General features: G+C 33.7%; 1 protein-coding gene across 2 annotated transcripts; it reads left to right on the top strand.

Annotated features, from left to right (window-relative positions):
- Positions 1–10,672: 10,672 nt before the first annotated feature.
- Positions 10,673–21,935, top strand: LOC145617971 (uncharacterized). 2 transcript variants are annotated; one of them, XM_081672747.1, is made up of 4 exons: positions 10,673–10,903; positions 11,001–12,793; positions 12,978–14,035; positions 21,815–21,935. In XM_081672747.1, exons 2-4 carry the CDS (start codon positions 11,294–11,296, stop codon positions 21,930–21,932), a joined length of 2,676 nt encoding a protein of 891 aa, XP_081528873.1. In that variant the 5' UTR covers positions 10,673–10,903; positions 11,001–11,293; the 3' UTR covers positions 21,933–21,935. The 2 variants fall into 2 exon arrangements, with proteins under 2 accessions (XP_081528873.1, XP_081528872.1); XM_081672746.1 differs by having other exon boundaries at positions 10,675–10,903; positions 21,812–21,935.
- Positions 21,936–22,428: the final 493 nt, after the last annotated feature.

The following is a 22,428-nucleotide window of genomic DNA, read 5'->3' as shown; positions in this document are numbered from 1 at the left end:
GTAGACTAGTGTATTGTGCATATTGTTCATGATACAATGTAAATTATTATGTAATATATTTGCGAGATATATACATAAATCTGTAAATAGATTCAAAATATTATGGCTTTTTCTCATAGATTAAAAAGATAGACATTCTTAACCAAAGCAGACGACAATTAATTAATATTTTTGAAAAGATGTTAATTATTGTTGAAAACAAAAATACTTCACCTTTAACTATAGGGTCTGTTTACATTTACTGAACTGAGCTGAACTGAACTAAACTGATTGAAGCTGAACTGAATTGAACTGAACTGATTGGAGCTGAACTGAACTGAATTGAGCTGAAATGAATATTTAATGAAAGAGAGAAATTGAGAGCTGAACTGAACTGAACTAAACTGATTGGAGCTGAACTGAACTGATTGGAAGCTTAACTGAACTGAAGTGAACTGAATAAGTAAATGTGAACAGGCCCTTAGTATCTCTTTTCTTACTTAAAAAAAAAAAAAAAAAAAAAAAAATTCTTCTTCCAGAAGAATTATCGCCTACCTCTTTGATTTATATCTAGTTCCTTTAGAAAAGGGTAAGATGTGTGACGTAAGAGATTGATTGTTTTGGAGTATGGACACGAAAAACAAAAACCAGCTAATTAATCAACTTCATATTTTTCACGATTGAATCTTGAATGTATAAGTGTCGTGTCATTATTGTTGTAACTTCATGTTTTTCACGATTGAATCTTGAATGTATAAGTGCCGTGTCATTATTGTTGTTATTATTATTGATGATTTGGGGAGACATACTTAGTCTAACGTAACAAATGATTCATGATTAGCTATTTAACTCATTATATAATCCAATTCAAAGCATCACTTCATAATGTTATGAACTTTTACACTACCATCCAAAACTAATACTATACAAGTAGATTCAAGTCATTATCTCTTGATATCGTGCTATCTATAAATGGATAGAAAAAACTCATTATTGCTTGACTTCATCATAGAACTTCAATTACTAAGTATACTACAGTAGTTTTCCATGGTAAAATCTGTACATTCACAACTACATATCCTACTTCTAATTAGGGTGTATAATTTACAGTCGGCAATACCATATATCCACACTCATTGTTTCATTATATTTTCTACTTATTTCTTCAAAGTTTTGCCTAATGAGCAAATATACAACAAATTACTCTTGATTTCGCGATAAATAAGAGTAATACAAGTGATCTATCAAAATTGTGGTTGTTAATTAATTAGAAAATCTATTATATATACTTAGGGTCTGTTCACATAAACTAAACTGAAATGAATTGAACTGAACTGAACTAATTAGAGCTGAACTGAACTGAACTGAACTGAACTGATTAGAGCTGAACTGAGCTGAAATGAATATTTTATGAGAGAAGAAAATTAGGAGCTGAACTGAACTGTACTAATTGGAGCTGAACTCAAATGAACTGAACTGAAATTAAGCTGAACTGAACGGACCCTTACGTTTTTCAAGATTACATTATATTTTTAGCAAAAAAGGAGAACATTTATTTAACTTAATACTACTCACTTTTTTTCATTATTAGTACCTATATTGGACATTTGAATATGAAATTGTTTTAAAGAATACGTAATGGATCTAGGCAACTCAAACGAAGAGGAGGAGAATTCTGTCCACAAATTAAGCACAAGAAGGTCCCATACTAAAATCAATTAGCTGGAGCTTGGAGATAATAGGAGTAACTCAGTAACTCCTCTACCTTATAAACTGAAACCATCTATTCTCTTTCTCCAATATGGAACACTCAGAAGTGAATTTACAAAGAGTTTTAACCAAAAGTAATTGAAGTTTTAGTCTTACAATTAGATCAAGAATGTATTAGTACTAATCATAGTTATGGAAAAATTTTGAGACACAAATTGAGTCTCAAGCTCAACAATGGAGTAAGGGTCTGTTCTCATTGACTGAACTCAGCTGAACTGAACTGAGCTGAGCTGAGCTGAACTAAACTGAACTGAAATGAATATTTTATAAGAGAAGGAAATTAGAAGCTGAACTGAACTGCACTGAACTGAACTGAATTGAGCTGATCTGAGCTGAACTGAACTGAACTGAACTAAATTTCAACGTAAGAGAACAAGCCCTAAGAATAGTTTTAAATCAAAAGAGGTGAAAGTAAATACTAGAAATCTAGAAGCATTATACCAAGCATTATACCAATAATGATATATAATAATTCTTTAATTCGCCAACTATAATAATGTCACTAATTTATCAAAATATTTTGGACCCTTCGTGACATATTCTAGCTAATAATAGCCTAAATAATAATTAATTAATTATTATTTTACTAATCAATGTTATAACTTCTCAACCATCGTCAATAGGAGCTTATCAACGATTCAACGAAACTATGTGATGAATATTCATTTATTGAGAAAAGAATATATTCTAGATATAACATGTCAATTGCACAGATTCTTACAATAAATAATTTTAATAAATATATTATAAACACTCCATATACTTTTCGTCACTTTCACTCCTTGAGGTATTGACATATCACCTTCAATAAATTTATTGATTTAAATGACTTGTCCCTGAATTATTTGAACCACTTTGTGATTGAAGATAATGACATGGTTCGGGTAACACGGGATATGATCATAAATTCATAAAAACAAGCATTAATTTACTGGGTTTATGGACTACTCCATTAATGAGTTGGTAGCATTTGATTGGCGGTCGTCTATAATTAAGAGACCGAGTCTATGTCTAATTCATCTGATCTTATTTGATATAATCTGAAAAAAATTTCATCTAATTTGATCTGGTATGATTTTTAGATTTAACAAAAATTGAATTTACTTGTTCACCAAGTTACAAGACAAGTCAAAATTTATTAAATGAGATATCATCCGATTTGTATTAATATGCTTGTTCATCATTTTGCATTCTTTGCAAAATTTGGTACGTTAGTATAAGTAATTAATTTTACTTCTTAATAAGTTTAGATAAATTTAATCAAATTAATATAACGTACTCTTAGAATACATCATTAGATGCATTTTGCCACTTTTTGGTTTCTTCCATCACCTACTTTGTGATGTAGTTGTGACTTGTGAGGCCACTTTCCTTATTAAAGCATACGTATAATATTATACAAATTTTCATAGAATAACACCAGAAATTCGGTATATGCATTGGCATCTTGCCAAGATTATAAAGATGTATTATAAAGCTTATCATAGTGGAGTTGGTTCCTGCCAATAATTTTCTATGTATCTAGGTCTAACTATGTTATGTTTATCCACCAATTTGTCAGGTTTTGGAATAAGTTATCTAAGAAATTGCACATCGATCAGTAATTTAGAATACAACCCTGTTTTTTTGAACTGCTATGGTCTGTTATGCTCTGTAAAACTCTACAGTCTACACTACTCTGTTGAGTATTAATAATCTGCTCTGCTAAAAAAAGGGCCTACTCCAATTTAAATCATCTAAAGAAACAATAATGACCCAAGACTAGACTTAAGACAATTCATAACTTCATATGCTCAAAATTAGTCCAAATGTATGATGTTGCCTTGACAAACAAGCGCCGTACCATTGGGTCTTGGGTGTTGGATTTGTTCTTAGGATTATTAGGGGTGGACTATGCCCTAAACCAACTTATTAAATCACAATAATTTGTTTTCTCTTGCAAAAAAAGCCCAGCTAGAGTTGGAACTTGGATAGATGGTGCTGTCTAGACGTCTAGTACTCCAACTGTAAGTTACGATATGCAAACCACTCTATATATATTCTTCCTTGGGGATGTTTCAAACACCAACATACAATTCTATACAGTCGGTTCAATCAACAATTCTCAATGACATCTATCAATATCACCAAGGAATACACCTCAAACTCAACTTTGATCAGTTTGCCATAGGCCTGTTTAGTATCTGTTCGTGACACGACATATAGCAGCAGACTGCAGCACCTTAAAACGCAAAAAATGTTACAGATACTATATGAGATCCAATCCGATCAATGTTAAAGTAGCAAGAAGCTATACTTCATCGGAATTTGTTTTATACTCTATCAACTAATTTCGTTATTTCATCTAGTTCAGCTTTTTTGTAGCCTATAACATCATGAAGAATAATGTCTTGGGCTCTTGGTGGATGGACTTTGAGCCACTTGAACTTTGGGCCTCATTGGACTTATTCATTGAAGTCAAGCTAATGGACTTCTGGACTTGTGCAGGATTACATAGAAAATGGGCCTGAACTTCATAAGCCCAAATGAGGGCACCCTTAGCCCAAACATCCATCACTAATTGAACGATCAGATTGTTAAGACATGTGTTTTAATTTAGTCCATACAAAACTCTATGTCTTTTTAAATAGTGCGCCATTAGTTTATACATAAAGAATTTTCTTTTAGGCAAACTCTATATATTTTTATATAAGTGCACCATTAATTTATACATAAAATTTAGGCTAATGGGTTAAAGCATTATGTACAAATTCAATGTTATTCACACAATTTACATTGATATTTTGTATATACTAAACACATTAAGGGCCTGTTCTCTTACATTGAAATTCAGTTCAGTTTAGTTTAGTTCAGTTCAGTTCAGTTTAGTTCAGTTCAGTTCAGTTTAGTTCAGCTCAATTCAGTTCAGTTCAGCTCCTAAGTTCCTTCTCTTATAAAATATTCATTTATGTTCAGTTCAGTTCAGTTCAGCTGAGTTCAGTTCAGTTCAGCTGAGTTCAGTCAATGAGAACAGACCCTAAATTATGATAATATTTGTGCATTGTTTACCACAGTATGAAAGTCGTAACATTGCAATACTTGGTATAAAATATTTGGTATAAAAATGTGCATATGAAAGTGTAAAAAAATGCCATTGTTTACCCCATTGTGAAAATCGTAGAGTTGCAATATTTTTTTTGACAAAAATTGAGTATATACTATGTAAATAAATAAGTACAAAAACCATTACTATATGTCTATATATATCAACCTAAAATAATGGCTAATATCACAAATTATAATTATTTACCCAAATACATTAACTATAAATCCAAAATCATATTTATTAATTTAATTAACCACGCACTATTAAACTAAAAATCATAAGCATTTACGCAAAATATTATAATAATAATCTAAATTCGTAAAAATGAACCCAAACATCATAACGAACCAAGAAAAACATATCTATTAACCTCAAAATCATGACTTTTTACCCAAACACCATACCTATATTTAATTCGCAAAATACATGTTCATATATTTGATAAACAAAATTTGCAAATCAAAAGGGTGTATTGGTCATTTTCATTATTAAAATGGGGGTATTGTGGTCAAAGTATAATAGTTGACAAGGCAAAAGTGCCAGGTAACCACATATACTGGAAACGGTGTGAAGTGATTGAGTAGGTCAACGACTCTGAATAGGAAACGGTGAAATAGACGTCGTTAGGGTATTCATAATTGGGGAAAAATAGAGATCTAAGGTTCTGGAATGTGAAGGAGGATTCAATTTGGGGAAATCATCTCAGTAGCGGGGTGTATTGGTCAATTTGGAATGTGCATAGAATTGGCGAGGTTTAGAGTTATTCCGAAAATTGGGTTACCAAATTAGCGGTGTTGCAAATTGTTGGGGGTAGCAGTCGCGGCATCAGGTGAAGTGTACTCGCTGTAGGTGAAGCAATACTCGTAGTGAAGTTCAAAACCCACCGCGGAGAGGCCGTGACGACCGACTAGCGAAAACCCCTGCTCTCGACGTTGGCAATGGGAGCCAACGTTATTTAACGCCGTCCTTCTCACCCGTCTACATAAATAATCGATCATCGTTATACTACGTGGAACTACTTAGCCACCATATCGCCCTAAAAGCTGCAACGTCAGACAACAATCACGGTCCATGTTGACAATATAAACATCCTAAGTTTATCAAATATATAAATGGGGGCGCCCTCTAATTCATTAGATTTAAAACCATAACAAAAATTTAGAAAACTAAACCATCATTTGTTTTCTCCATGTGTGTCTTATTGATACACTTTAATCAGCACAAAATTTTTAGAAAAAATTATTAGACTTCATATTTTATATGTGATTAACAATAGTGTTTCTTGTTTTTTTTTTTATTATTATTTTTTTATTTTTTTTATTTTTTAAAAAAATTTTTACTTAGCGTATAGTATAATGAGATACAAAATATAATTTGATAAATTTGGTGAGTAGTGGCATGAGACTTTTTCTACATAATAGTTAGAGCATTTCTAATTATTAAAAGAATTTAACTACTAGCTCGACCAATATAGCTAAAATACTGATTTGCTTGAAAAAAAATTGCCAAAGGATGATGGGAAATTGGTATTTAATAAAACATCTTCTTACTAAATCATTTTTATAGTTAGGTAGGAGCTAACCATATTGGGGCATAAATGTAATCCCCCGTATTTTTAAATATATTATTAATGAAATTACATTTTATTCATAATATTTGTTTGTATTTTTTTCGGATTTAATTTCAAAAGTTTCAAATTATTTTTTGGGGTTGATAAACGATTTTATTACAAAGAACTTTTTATGAACCTTTCATCAATAATTTATGTCCAACAAACAAACCAAACCCACTTTCCTTTCTTAATTGGCCCATTAATTTTATGAGGCCCAATCTTAAAACTAACCCTACACCACTCTCTTTCCTATAAATACCCCATACATCCCCAAAATTTTCCCACACAAAAGGTTAGTCTTATTTTCTTTCTCTTTTGTTTTATTAATTTGTGTAATTATAATTATTGATTATAGGTTTTGATTTGATTGTTTGAAATTAATTTAATTAGTATCAAATTGTATTTTGATGATTAAAATTTATAATTTCAGATTTTTAAATGTTATAATTTTCAGATTTTGTAAATTTAATAACCTAGGGTTTTTAATTATTGAAAATCATGATTTTAGAGTTTTTATGAACAATTGATTTAGGGCTTTTATAGTAATGATGTTTTGAAATTTTGGTGATTATACTACTAATTACTTTCTAGATTATTTTGAACTCGTAAATTCGTGTTTTAATGTTTAGATTTCGGTTCGTTAATATTAATCCCGTTTTAATCCCGATCAGGTTCTGAACTCATCCAATTTTGACAAAAAAGTAGTGTTTTCCATGTGGAAACGATGTTTTAAGAAAGACTCACTACCTTTGGTAGTGAGCACCACCCTCTCGTGGCCAAATTCTGTCTCTAAATATGATTTTCGGGCAATTTTTCATTTTTAACGAAGTTTTTTTTATGCTTAAAATTTTATCCTTGAGTTTGATTAAAAAAATTAATTATGTTTAAAGTTAATTAAGCATATAAATATGTTTTTTTTTTATTTTAATAAGTTTTTCATCATATTATATTGTTGGAAATTACTTGGGTTAGTAATATTAATTGTTGGTTGTTTTCTAGGAAGTGATTATTTCCTAGGAGAATTTTAAGTGATTAAAAGTGGCACAAAGGATTGTTTATACGAGGTACGTACATGTCTACTTCGTTGCAAGTAGTATCATGTTAGGTACCAAAAGGAAAGAACTTAGTTTCATAATTAGGGAACACTTGGATGGAAATTGTTTGGTTACACATTGATTAAATTCATGTGCTTATGTTTATGAAACATGTTTTGGTGAATTGATTATGTTTGTATGGAATTATGGATGCAAACATGTTGAATTATATTGGATAAAATGTTTGTATGGAATGTCGATACAAACATATTTTATTAGATTGGTTTGTTAACCACATTTGAATTATTAAAGGATTGGAATTGAATGGTTTAAGTGAAATGAATTTATTAATTATTCCACAATGTTATTATTTATTTATTTATTACTCAATCATAACTTGTTAGTATGTTGAGTAAAGGTGGATTAAGCCGAAATGGCTAGGTGAGTTGACTATGTTCAACAATTTTGGATAATTTGAAAGTTTAATGGAATTAAAGGTCAACTTGTGATGTGATCACCATTGTCCTAAATAAGATTAAAAGTGAATTGATGTATGAATGTTATGTATGGTCTTCTTGAATGAGTCGGCTATTAATTAAAATTGTAATCATGTAAAGTGAAACATGGATGAGCAATAAAACTCTGGAAAGCATGCACTTCTAGAGTATTGACAATTATGGGTTGGGGTACACGGTGGTAGCCCGTGGCTTTTCGAGGCTTGTTTGATCAACATGTCCTCTTCTCTTTTGGTATTTACATTTTATTTCGTAATGAAAGTTAGATGGGATCCTAGACTAACTTTGTGAGAATGGAGTCGCGCCCATTCTTGCATCGCGCTAAACTTTTATTTCAAATGGTCATTTGGGGCCAAAATGATTTGGTGGATTGGACAACCTGGTCTATTGCTTACTCCAAATTAAATTAATAAAATTAAATATAGAGAGTCAAGTGTTTGGAATTGGTTAGTAAGTATGTTGAGTCAATTGAATTGTTTAAGTGTAGAGTCTTGATTAATGAAATCGAGTTGTGTGTTTATTTACTTCAATTGGTTGAGCGTGCCAGGTTTTGTGCGTTGTAGCTTGTATGTACTCAGCTTTGCTGATTGCGTGCTTTTGTGTGTGTTTTCTTTTGGTCAGGGCCTTCGCATTTCAATGACCCTGTGATGATCCAATTATTACACTTGTATTATTGGGGAGCAGTATGCACAGGTTAGCTTGATGATGTGAAGTTCAGGGATTTGACAAACGCATTGTCAAGGGATTGGTTTGATTGAGAGTATTCGATTCTTGTGTTGAACTTATTTATGCTTTGCTATTTCATTTATGTTTTGGACTTTGATTATTGGTATGATTTTAAATAAGGGCCTTATATGGTTCCAATTTGTAAGCTTTGACTTATTGATTTTCTAAATTATGTTATTTTAAAGACTTAAGTTTGTCTTTCCGCAGCGATACTTTGATAAAGCCTTAACGTTTTAACACGTGGCGGTAGTACGTCAATGGTTCTCCACTATTTTATTTAAATTAAGTGGTTTGGAAAAGGGAGAATTATTAGGGTGTTACAATAAAGTAGCTATAAAATGGTCGGATTAGCTTGAAATCATATGTGGCATGACATGTTAATTTTTTTTTTTTGAAATTAAAAGATGAAATTCTATAGCTTTTTTTTAGGAGTTATATATGCGTGACAAAATTATAGCATATATTTGAAAAAAAAAGTTTGAAATGGTTGCACGCATTACGAGCATACATATTCATTTATTTATAAATAAACAAATCTTATTATAAACTTGTGTTTGTTTACTTTTGTGTCAATAGATACTTCAATATACCATTATGTCAATAGAGAATTCATGTGGAATTCAGTTCAATCAAGTTGAATTAGTTTCCAGTAACAATAAAATTTAAACACCAATGGAGAAATTTATATAGATTGAAGAAAAAAATGAATTAGCTACTGACAACTCGAATATGGGACTGAAAGATTAGAATAGATAAAGGAGATTATGGAAGAGTCGAATCGATGAATTAAGGAGATGATTTTGTAGCAAAGTGAGGGGGAAAAGAGAGAGATGTTAATAGGTTCCTTGGTCTAGTGTGGTTTGACGAGGTTGGTGGGTTTCGATGGTGGAGATGCGGCATGATCAAATGGGTTGGTGGAGAACTAGATATGCTAATAGGTGCCTTGAGGTCTATATAGTGGGGGTTTGACGAGGAAGTTGGTGGGTTCAGGTGGTGGTGGTGTAGGAAGATCAAATGGGTTGGTGGAGTCAGCATGAGGTTGTGTTGTCAGTCGGGTGCTTGTGGAAAACTTTGATTAGGTGGATAGATTAATAATTTAAGTATTTTATGATTCGTAAATCAACCATTATTACTTTTTTTTTTTTTTTTTTTTTTTTTTTTTTTTGTAGAATAAAGATATTTGTGCTTAATTAAAATCATAAGCTTAATTAAAATCATAAGATATTTGTGCTTAATTAAAATCATAAACTGATCATAAAAGTGATAATTTTTGCACCTTAATTATTTAATGTAGAAATAGTTTTAGGGTCTAGACAATGTCTTAGATTTATATACTACTATAAAATTGTGATTTTTTACATTTGATTCACAACTCAAACAATTGCAATTAAAGATATTAATTATCAATTTTGTATATCGACAATCGTGTCCAATCAAATTATTGCATTCAATAAAACAATGAATATATTGCGTATGAATGTATCATGAGATAACATAATAGGATGACATATAGTATGCAAAGTTATTAAAGACTTGTTTGCCATTGTTTTTTGTTTTCAGGTTTGTGTTTTCTAAAAAACAAAAAACCAAAAATAGGAAACAAGAAAAAGCTATTTCCACTTTTCTTTTGTTGGTTTTCAAAATTATCATAATTTTCATAAATTCGACAAATTTTTTAATTATTATATGACATGTATCATATGATTTGAAAAACAAAAATTAAAAACCAGAAAACTACAACAATGCCAAACGAATCTTAAACTTTCATGTTTATATACGCTCCACGTGACACATAAATTTACTTCGAAACACTTTCTAATTTTTAGCTATAGTTATAAATTTCCTTATTAAATTCAATTTTTTTAAATTTTTTTTTATTATTTTTAAATAAAATAAATAAAAAACTGCTCGTCATATCATATGAACATATCGACTTATCTGTTTAAGTTACACTACCAAAAACCAATTTTTTTTTTAAAAAAACCAAAAACAAAACCAAAAGACGAGCAAAGCAAACGCCGTAGCTGCCCCTTCTCATCCGAGTCGACTCAGCCTCAACTCGCTTGCTCACCTCCTCCTTCTTCTTCTTCTCTTTCATTCTTTCTGCAACATTTCTCACATTCCAAACAATCGAAACGTTTCGCCAATTTCACCAACTTTTATTCTTAGGCGCCATCAATTCGTAAGTTTCTCTCTCTTTTACCTCTTTTTTCAACCATTTTTATTTATAAATTTTAACTCTTTTTTTGTTCTGGGTTTTTAATTTTAATGGGTATCAGAGAAATTCACAGCTCGATTGAAAACCCTAGGTATTGCGATTAATCAATCAATTGAAAAATTTTGGGAATTTTTTTATGATTGCCGTGTGATTGGGGGTTTCTTTGATCTTGCGTGTTAAATGCGGAAAAGGGTATTGATGAATTAGGGTTAGTAGCTGTTAATTTTGTAAAAGGAAGGATTTTGAATTTTTGAGGGATTTGGATAAAAAGCTGGGATTATTGAATTTCTTGCTGTTAGGGTTTATATCGCTGGATACAATTGTGGGGAAGATAGGTGTAGGTTAAGGGGGATAATGTGTATGTTCTGTGTGATTCAGAAGTGGTCGCGCAGGGTTGCTACTATGCTGCCTTGGTTAGTTATTCCGCTTATCGGACTATGGGCTTTGTCTCAGCTACTACCGCCCGCTTTTAGGTTTGAGATTACGTCCCCGAGATTGGCCTGTGTGTTTGTGTTGTTGGTTACTTTGTTCTGGTATGAGGTTTTGATGCCACAGTTGTCGGCTTGGCGGGTTAGGAGGAATGCCCGGTTGAGGGAGAGGAAGAGGAATGAGGCATTAGAGCTGCAAAAGCTGAAGAAAACTGCTACTAGGAAGTGTAGGAACTGCTTGACACCTTATCGGGATCAGAATCCTGGTGGGGGGAAATTTATGTGCTCGTATTGTGGGCATATATCAAAAAGACCGGTTCTTGACTTGCCTGTTCCACCTGGTATTTCGAATTCTGGAATTCTTAAGGAATTGCTTGGTAAAGGTGGGAAGATATTGAATGGGAAGCCTTGGTCGGATAATGTTTCGCTTTGTAGTCAGGAATGGGTAGAGAATGGGAGTTGGGTGGTGAATGGCTCTTATCCAGTTAAGGCTTCTTTTCCTCCCCGGAAAAATGGTGTTGGATTGTATGGAAGAAGTGAATCGTGCCTCGCTGAGAAGTCTTATTCTGGTGTTTACCTTTTCAGTTGCAAACTCTTGACTTCATTTTTGCTGAGTATAAGGTGGCTTTGGAGGAAGCTTTTTAGGATTAGTTCTTCAGAGGATTCTTCATCAGATGGTGATCATGGAGGGGGGATGTCCAAAAAGGGTGAGAATGGCAGCACAGGACAGGAGAGCAGAGGTGAGAAAGCTCGTAGGAAAGCTGAAGAGAAGAGGCAAGCTAGAATAGAAAGAGAACTCTTGGAGGAGGAAGAAAGAAAGCAAAGGGAGGAGGTGGCAAGATTGGTTGAGGAGCGCAGGAAGTTGCGAGATGAAAAGCTAGAAGCTGAAAATCGTGCTAAAGGAACCTCTTCATTGAGGGAGAAAGATAGTAAGAGGGAAGCTGAGAAAAGGCGGCAGGAGCGAAGAAAGGAAAAAGACAAAGGATCTAGTAAAAGCAACTCTGATGTGGATGACTTGGAAAAGAAATCGGGGAAGGAAAATGACCGGAAATGGGATACTGAAAGAAAACATGAGACTGATCGAAGGGAGTCGCCGAAGTCTGGTGTAGATGGTGTGAAGGGTCAGAACACTGAAGCAGGTTATGGAGCAAAAGGTAATTCTACAAACAATTTTAGCCGAGTGAATGTTGGTGCTAGATATTTTGACCGTGTGAGAGGTACTTTCCTGTCTTCTTCAAAGGCACTTACTGGCAGTAGTTTTTTTGGCAAAGCTGCCCCATCTCATGTTCCTGCTTCCAAAGAAATGAAGCCCAATAGTTCTGTTGAAAATTCCTTAGTTTCAAACAGCAAGTGTGATTTTCTTCCGCCAGAGCGTCTACCTGGGAGAACTATTATGAATGCAGATGATAAGAGCCATACTCGCCCTGTAAGTCATATGGTTATATGTTTGCTGATATGTTGATTATTCCCTTTTCTCTTTTATTAGGGTTGAGGGTGGGGAGGGAATGCTGTTCTTCTTTAGTTGACTTCATAGCCTATACATTCTTTTTATCAAGGTATAGGAACTTTATAGTCGTTCTGTTGATAAGCTTAATCTGTTTGTGCTTCAGGTCTCTTCAGATATACAACATAAGACACAACCAAAGTCATGGCAGCAATTATTTACTCAAGCTCCTCCCTCCCATCCTAATGTAATTAGCAGACCAAGTGCAAACTCTGCAAAGTCTCAAGTTAGTCAAAGTTCTCAGCTACCTTGCTCAGTATCCTCTACACCGCTTTATGATAACCCAATTAATTTGCCATCTCCATTTATGCTGCCTGCCTTTTCAAGTGGACCCCTGACTAATAATTCTAGCCCACCTGTTGCAAAGGATCCATTTTTTCCTAGTGTTTCGGACATGTCTCATGATTTTTTCATGGAAGAGCCAGAGCATTTTGAGGACCCGTGTTATGAACCCGATCCTGTATCACTTCTTGGCCCTGTTTCAGAATCACTTGATAATTTTCAGCTAGACCGTGGCAATAGTTTTGTAAAAGATGGAATTGGAAATTCATGTCCTATGATAAATGTTTCCACTCCTTTGGATGTCGCTAGGCCTTCTCCAATTGAATCTCCATTGTCGCGACTGAGAGTTGCTGATGAAAAGCCAAATAACCATAGCCACTTCTCTAGTAGTCCAAGGGGCCTTGATATGCACTTTTTTCCAGCTGCTGACATGAATGATAATATCAATGATAAGGGAACATGGCATATGTGGAATTCTTCTCCACTTGGTCCTGATGGGTTACGCTTGGTTGGTGGTTCTGCTAATTGGATTTCACCTCTAGAGCGAAGCAGACTGAACAGTGAAGACATGATGCATCAATCACCGCAGAAGACCATGGCTTCTTTGTTTACAAATGAGAGCCATATTGCTTCAGGAACACATTCACATCAGAAGGCCACCATGGGAAATGCTCAAAGTTATAGTGCCTTTGGTGTCTCTGCTTCCAGCTCTAATGATCAAGATGAATGGATCCAGAAGGCTTTTTATCCACTGCTGTGTCGCAGTGAACTCAATCTTCCTGTTAGTCCTACTGAGGAAGCTTCCGAGAGCAAACTTTTGTTTGGGAGTCCTAGCAGGGCTGCTGCCAATGGTCTTGATCCATCAACAGTGAGCTGGTCCAAGTAAGTTACCACCTTTATGCATCTATAATATGCTATTTTTTCTTTTATTATTTGATATTCAGTTGCTGGAAAATGGATGACATACAGGTCATGATTTTGTTATGTGAATCAGCTTATGTATTTATTGATACTTTATGTTCTGTTGCTACCTGGATCACTTAACTTATAATCTAGACACATGATAGGACCTGCTGTATTGTCTTGAATGTATAAAAACTATTGAGAGAGAGAGAGATATCACATCTGTTGGTTTTATATACACTGTGAGCCTGTCATGTTGCAGGTTGTTTTTACATTACCTTAGTTATTGCAGCTTTTGTGCATCTGGGTAAGGACTTTGTGAAGTCTTTGTACAAACAGCTATATTTAATAATCTTGTTGGGGACTAGTATGTTTTTGGAAAAGTCCTTTATTTATACTTAGCGTCATTGTCTTTATGTACTCTCCTTCCTGCTTCTCTAACACTTAGAGATTTGAGACAAACACAATGTATTGAAATCTCTCTCTCTCACTCTCACTTAAACTCTACCAATTTTAAATCTGGCATCGTTGTTACTGTTGTACCAATTTATATATTCCACTTTTTAAATTATGTCTTGTTTAATTCCACACTTAGTAAAGGTTGTTTGATTAGGATTCAGAACCCCATGCAAATCTGGAATTATTTGGTTCAGTTTTGGAATGGATTCTATGTTCTAATCCAGTTGTCTGGCTCACTTGTTTGGAATGAATTCTATGTGAAGTTTACTTTTTTTTATTTAGTTATAAGTACCATTATTTCTTCTTAAATGCAAATATGTGCAAATTAAACTTTTGGCTTTCAATTATTGTCTTATAATATATATATATTTTTTAAAATATACTACTTAGAACTAAATATACAATTGTTATACCATAATAGCTATATTAGGTGGGAAGATTCCTTGAAATTAGGCTCTGTTTTATTTGAATTAACTTGCAATTTGAAAGTATCTTAACTTATGTGAACTATAGTTTGTTCTCTTCTACATTAATCTTGTCAAAACCAAACCAAAATCCCACGGTTTAAGGAGTTTTCACATTAGATCTTAGGCATTTTCACATCAGATCGAACTAAAATTTTATTTTTCGTTTACTCATCACTTTTTATCTTTAATTTCATTTGATAATGTAATTTCTTATACATTAGTGTAAAAATATGGTCAAAATTAGCCAAACTAGTATAATAGACCATACCAGAGTCGTACCAATCAAGCCTTATTATAATCAGATCAGAATATACCTTCTTTGTAACAAGGAAAACATATTCTTATTTTACTTGAAGTCATTTTGTCTGATAAAAGCTTATTTGTGTATAAAATTGTAAAAATTATATTGCACAAACTTATTTTAACTTATTTACCTGAAATTATCTTAACTTATTTTGATAGAACTTATCTGACTTTATTTTGTCTGAAATACCAAGTCAAAATAAGTCTTAACAAATAACAAAAAAGGGCCTTAGCAAAGATACCAAAATTACACATCCCAAGTTTATATTATTACTAAATTATTGGTTAGTAAAATATTTCATTGGTTTCTTAATATTGTCCATGTCACTTTTTGCACAGTTTTCGTTGCTTTAAGCGTAAATACTTTTATAAACATATTATAAGAAAATTAAAAAAGAAGATATTTTGAAACCAAACATCGAAACGAATCAAACAAAATCACACTAAGGTATGTTTATCGTTGTTAGATTCCATTTGGAATGAAATCTAAAAGATTCCAGGGAAGAACAATAGAAAGAAATGGAGTGAGTGGCTTAAATATTTCTAAGTTACACATCAAATATCAATTAAAGATCTTAACTTTAAATTCAGATGAAACATCCAAAACTAGCAACTCTTTTTCTCCAGAAAAAGTAAACCGGCCCCAAATTTGTGTAAAGTGAATCTAACTGGCAACAAACAACAAATTGGGCAAGATTAAACCACAGATCCAATATTAGCACAAAGAAACAGGCAATATATCACCCAACGCTAGAATAGAAGAGGGATGATTGTTCGGCCACACCTTGTCAAAGTTGAAAAATTGTGTCTGCACCTCAAAGCTTCTCCCCCCTCTCTCTCTTGTGAGTTAGGGTTTGTATCTGGGGTTGAATGGAATTATAATCTTTGGGGCTGAGGTGGTTGTGAGGTTTTAAGGGTAATTGGGTGAAGCTAGAAAGTAGAGTCCCTCTAGTATTAGGTTATACCGTTATATGATTTTTTTTTTTAAAAAAAAGACCCAATCACTTGAACCAAACATTTCCTAAATGACTAATTCACTCTTAACATTTCAAATGCAACATTTCAGACAGTACAACTATGACCATGTGTTTTGCAATAACTCCTTTTGTGGATTTTTGTAAATCATTTCATTGCTGTTGGAATTCACCTCCATTGTTAAGGATAATGTATTGGAGCAGCAAAAAAATCAATCATAATAATAATGTGGAATTCTGTCAGCCTTGGTGGAGTAACTGGAGTTTGTCATGAATCATTAATTTTGCCGATGGTTAAAAAAGGATGGGGTTTTTTCGGTAATTTCTCTGATGCTAGTTTGTCTGATATCTCTAGACAATGCCTGATGTGGAATTCAATGTGGAGAGGCAGTAAATGTTAATTTAAACTAGTCATCTTATACTTTCTCCATTTTCTTTTATTTGCAACATTTCTCTTTCATGGAAATGTCGTATCATTTGCAAACTTGCGACTAAGCCTTTCTAGGTAACTTTGAACCTATAAAATGACCGCAAAAGGTGTACTTTATCCACATAATCTCATGAATTCTCCTACCCCTCCCCCTCTCTCTCTCTTCAGTCTTAATTTCCTTAAATGTGCCACTTCACTTGGTTGCTACTTAAAAGGAACAAAGTAGTAGGAAATCAATGAGTCAAGTGACAAGGAAAAGTTACTTGGAACTTTTATTTACTTGTTAGATTTTTTCTTTAAAAGCAGGGATAAATTTTCCAATCTACTGATTGTATCCTTCCAATATCTGCTTTTGCATTAGCAAGTTGCATTTTAAACCAACTAGCTTCCCAACAGATTTTTAATACTGCATTCCTTCAAAATTTAGATTTTTTATTTTTTTATCTTAATTTTATAATGCATCTGAAATTATAATACCACATCAAACATTTCAAAAACCATTTGGATAGCTTTTCTTGGGTAGTTACATTAAGGCCCAGGATGGGAGTTATGGGACCATATCTCTCGGATAAAGAGGCTTGCCCCTTTCGTTCCTACACCTCTTTAAACCCCTCACCTTGTCCCCCTACTACGATCCAAGTATCCAACCCTTGCGTTAAGGATGTTAGGATATGTTACCACTCCTCACTGTCCTTGACACTTGTCTAATAATGGTTTATAAAATAAGACCAGCTTCTTGTTTTATATCAACTTTAAAAATTGGGCTTTGAACACTAGCTAAATAGCCTAAACTTCATTTAAATCTGCCTTTCTACTAAAAGGGAAACTATTTTATGGTGCTCCCGATTTTTACAAATTTATTTATTTTAAAACTTTCATGTTATTTTGGTTATTATCTGCATCCTTTATATTTTATTATATAATTTATGTTATTTAGAAGGAAGATGATATATATATTGAAAAAAAATCTATATGATAAATTTCTTGATATATATTGAAATTTGGAATCCTTATTAGCTGAATCGTTTTCCCCTTGTTTCTTGTTGCCTCGTCTTTTGAATCTTTATTAAGCTAACCACCTACTGTTAGAAAGAAGTCAAGGATTTAAATATAAACTTTTTTTTGAAGCCTGTGACTTTGCTGTTCACAATGAGTCTTGCCATTGCTCGATGTCCCTTACAGTTGCAGACTTGTACCATGTACCTGTCAGAGTGATAGTCATGCTTGAGAGGGGGGGGGGGGATTAAGAACTTTTGTTGTTAATCTACCGTAAGAATATTACATTAAAGGCGGTTCCTCAAAATTGTATAGTGTGTTGCCTTTGTAACAGTCCTCTTTTTCCATCTATGTGATCTATGTTTTGGGTTGGAGGGGATTTGTAGGAGAATTGTACAGCAGACAGTGAGAAGATCCCAGGCTATAGTGCTTTGAACGAATGCTGTGAGTTATATTGGTATCCATAATTGACCCATGCTTCTTGATCCCTTTGACCCTTCTACGTCTTAGCACATGATGAGCAGTTGTGCAGCCAGCTGACTGCCTTGTAGATGGTATGCTTGCTTTTTGTTGCTCTGATGGTATGATGAGGTGTAGTTGATATCCTGGTTCTTAGTTATTGCATAATATCTACTAGTAATAATAAGTACTCCTTTTTTCCCCAATTAAAAGTCCCATTTGCCTTTTGCACAAGTTTTTACAAAGGTGAACACAATAATATGATTGTGGAGATCGATTGATTAAAGGTGAATATAAAAATCAAGACAGTGGGGGTTAGTTGTTTATAAGATATGCTACCCCGACGCAGATTTGGGTGTTGTGTCGATCCAGTGTCGACAACACTCTACTTCAAAATTTTGGACAGTCAAAAGAGTATGGTGACCAATTTCTTAGATACGGCTACCATATAAGGTGTTCGAAAATTTTCAGCCCACGTTTTTCATAAAACAAAGAAATTGTACTTTAGAAGAAATTCAAAAATAAAAATGAGAAATTCAAATTATAATATATATGAGTAAAATCTTCTTAACTACTCAAAATGAATGCAAGCTCCAAAACCTAACCCAAATACATATAAAATCATTTGTAAAAGGACAAAAGGTTTGAGCGGAGATTGAGACATATGATCATGCTTTGATCAGTTACTTGATTTTGTTCTAAATTAGGCTGATCTTCTTTCTCTCTTGAATTTGAACATCAGAGGTTGGTGAAGGCCTAGGTTACCATGACATATGCTCTATTTTGAAGGTCAAAGCTTTCAACCAACTCAGCCCGGACCTCCCATTCGCTTATTCTATTTTAGGGAAAAGGTGGATGGAATTATCGATAACAATTCTATTTTAGTTTGGAATTGCCTTTTGTAATAAGTTCAGGATATGAGAATGGGGAGACTAGGAGGGGTATGGGAGGCTATGAAGGAAAAGTGGCTGTTGTGAAGTAAAGGTTATGAGAAATTAGGGGACTAGGAAGGGTATGGGAGGCTAGGAGGGAAAAGAGGTTGTGGTTAGACTGGTTACAGTTTGGATTGGTTATTGGTAAGGAGGTGAGACTGTGAGAGTGGAGTAATTACAAGGCGATGGTGGTTGAGGGCAGAAATAATTTTGCAATTTAGGTGTTGTAAAGATTTTCTTCATTTTTGGTATTGTCATGTACAGTGTAAGTTGAAAGCTGATGAAGCAGAAGGAAAAGCAATATAGGTGTCATCTTCCTTTAAAATTGGACTAAATAACTAATGGGTAGGATGAATTTGCTCTTCCTTTTGTTTCCTTTGATTTCTGTTTTCACCTCCTTTTTGTAAAACAATCATCCTTTACTCTCCCTCCCTCCTTGATCTCTTCCTGATTGGACTGGTTAACAAGAAAATTGTGTTTACTCAAAACATAGCAAATGAAAATTTCTTTGCTCTGATTGTTTAGTTTTTAAATCGTGGTATAGCAAAGGATACCAATGAAAGTTACTCTTTTATCTGTGTTTGGAAATCCCGAGCTATTTTAACTGTTATATGGGTTTCCCGATATTTGATGTTGGGGATGCTAGCTCTTGGTAGCATGTAGATATTACTTTAAGCCGCATAAATGGGTAGCTATGCTATGGATCTAGGTTCAATGCTTAATTATCCCATATGATTGATGACTATTGTTTGTCCTATTGTCTTAAATTAAATTAATGTTAAAACTACCAGCCTCACCATGAGTCACAACTCTTTTCTAGATCCCCTATTTTGCACCTCCTTCCTTTTAGAATGCTAAGATTGCTAACTTCAATACTATTCAATCTTGAGAAAAGTTTGAGACGAACCAAGAACAGAAGATTGATACTGAGGGATCACATATTATCCAATTTAAGAATTATAACTTCCTCCCTGCGGCTCTTGCTGGGTTTCACAATAGGTTATTACATAACAAGGCTAAAATATAGGATTTGGTAGTTAAAGTATTTAAAATTAAAAGTGGGAGTTATAATTTTATGTAGGGAAAGTACAATTGAGATTGTGCCCATCAGGTTATTGTGGGAAAATGACCAGCTATTTTTTACCCCCAAAATGTAAATAAGTTTTGGGACTTTAAAATTAAGAAAAATGCAAGAACTTATTTTTGGACTTACATTATTAGTAAGTATTAGTAGAGTTACCGAAAGGAAAATAAATTTTTTGATTTTAACTTATATTGGCAGGGTCTTGAAGAGAAAGAGAGGGGTTAAAATAAGTCAACATTATTGTTTTCATACGATTGCATATTGGCTCTGTTTTCCTTGCTTTAATATTTTAATGAATTAGAGCCTGTTCGACCCAGAATATTGATTTGAAGGCAAGTAAATAGTATATGTATGACTTTTTGCTGCTAGACATTTGATTAAGATTTTTGTAAACCAAAGTCAGACATTTGTCTATTGAAGACTTTTTTGGTTTATCAGTTTTTTCTGCTCGTGAAATTAGCTCTTGAAGAAGTGATCATTATTCCATCATTATTCCATAATCCACAATGTTTTCCCTATAATTAGTTCAACTCGTCAAACCAAAGTACTTCCTCCGTTTTTTATTTGATGCATCACTTTCTATAAATGGAAGTTTCAATTTAGATGCATTACTTTCCTTTTTAGTTGATAAATTCTCTCTATCTCTCTCCTATCATTTGGGCCTTCATCATTTTTTCACTCTATCTCTCTCTACTCCAAAAATTGTCTAGGAGTCCGCAGTTACACAAAGTGATCATAAAAAAAAACGGCGTATCATTTTTGGTCAAGAATCTCAAGATGATGTTTGAGTTGCTGAAATTGTAAAATAATGGTGAAACTTGGGTATTCTGATAATTGTTTTTAAAGTTGTGTTTACTTTTCTGATAATGTTGAGTGCCTCAAAAACTCGGAACTGTCAATTTTTTGTTTTGGGGGGGGGGGGGGGGGGGGGGGGGGGGGGGCTTGTTGGTCACTTGGTCAGGGTGGGAACTTGCGGGGTTACTGACCTGTTACATAGTGTTGCTTTCTTTTTCAGTCTGCTTTGTTTGTGCTTAGTTTTTTAGGTTACATAGTGTTGCTTTCTTTTTCAGTCTGCTTTGTTTGTGCTTAGTTTTTTAGGCCTTTACGCAGGGCAAAAGTGTCTTCCTTATACTACTGAGATGTTTCATTAAGTGGACAAGCACAAGTCATATGCAGTATTGGTTATCATACTTAAATTATTTAGTAGGGATGTGCTTGACATTCAATGCATGGGCAGAGCAATGTTTGCATGCGGTTCAACCATTCTATTGCTAAGTAATCCAAAGTTTTAGGAGTCCTGGTTATGTCTGGCATAATTTAACTCACTGCTGAAGTACTGAGGTTGTACTTCAGCTTTCCCTCTAGGAGTTTTCAAACAAGGTGTTTGAGCTTATTTAGACATCAACCTCATGACAGGGGGCTGCAACCCTGGTCTCAAGCAAAAGAAAGGTTAAGAAAATGGAAACGTTGCCAAAAAAAATCTCTTGGGCTTGCAGAAACTGGTTGCATGCCTTTGTATAGACTGCAAGCAGTTACGATTGACATAAGACATGATATTCTATTGTTGTTTGCTATGCTCATTCTTTCTTGTTTTACATTCCTTGCTTTTGGGTGGTTGTCTAATGACAATGTTAATTTTTTTTCCTTGTAGCAGGAATGAATGGTCTGTTCAGGGCATCGGAGAAGGTGTTACAAACCCATCTATTGTCAGATCTCCTTTTGGTGGTTTATATTCACCTCCAAATGTACATTCACTTTGGTCATTTGAATGAAAGGTAGAAAAAGCAAAAAGAACATAAAGGCAAAGAAAGAAAAAAAAAAAGAGAGGAAAACTTATGAGGGTACTTTTTAGTATACATGTTCTTGACGAGGCTGCCAGCCTCTTTTTGAGGGCACTTCAGATACACTGTAAGCATTGTATCATCCTTCTCCTTGTAAGGATGGCGATGTTTACTTACATTAGCAATGGGTTAGGAATACAAAAAGGGCATGCATGCTTTTAGTGCATCCGCGGAAAAAAAATATGTTGGTAAGATCACTACTTTTGGCCCCTTCCCATGTTCAATGGTTTATACTCCATGTCTATGAGCAGGAAAGTTCCTATCTGTTCCATTATCTTGTTGTCAATTTTGGCTCTTGCTTCATTTTATTTTGAGATAGATAGGTTCTTATGCACAAAGGTCCCTAATTTTGTAACTGATATGATATCGGGCTGATGAGTATACATAGGTCTTGCAATTTGTTCTCATATAGCCTCCTCAATTGATG

Source organism: Chenopodium album, chromosome 26, assembly GCF_948465745.1.
Source record: "Chenopodium album chromosome 26, dcCheAlbu1.1, whole genome shotgun sequence".
In the NCBI taxonomy this organism is placed as follows: Eukaryota; Viridiplantae; Streptophyta; class Magnoliopsida; order Caryophyllales; family Amaranthaceae; genus Chenopodium; species Chenopodium album.
This window is presented reverse-complemented; position numbering and strand designations above follow the sequence as displayed.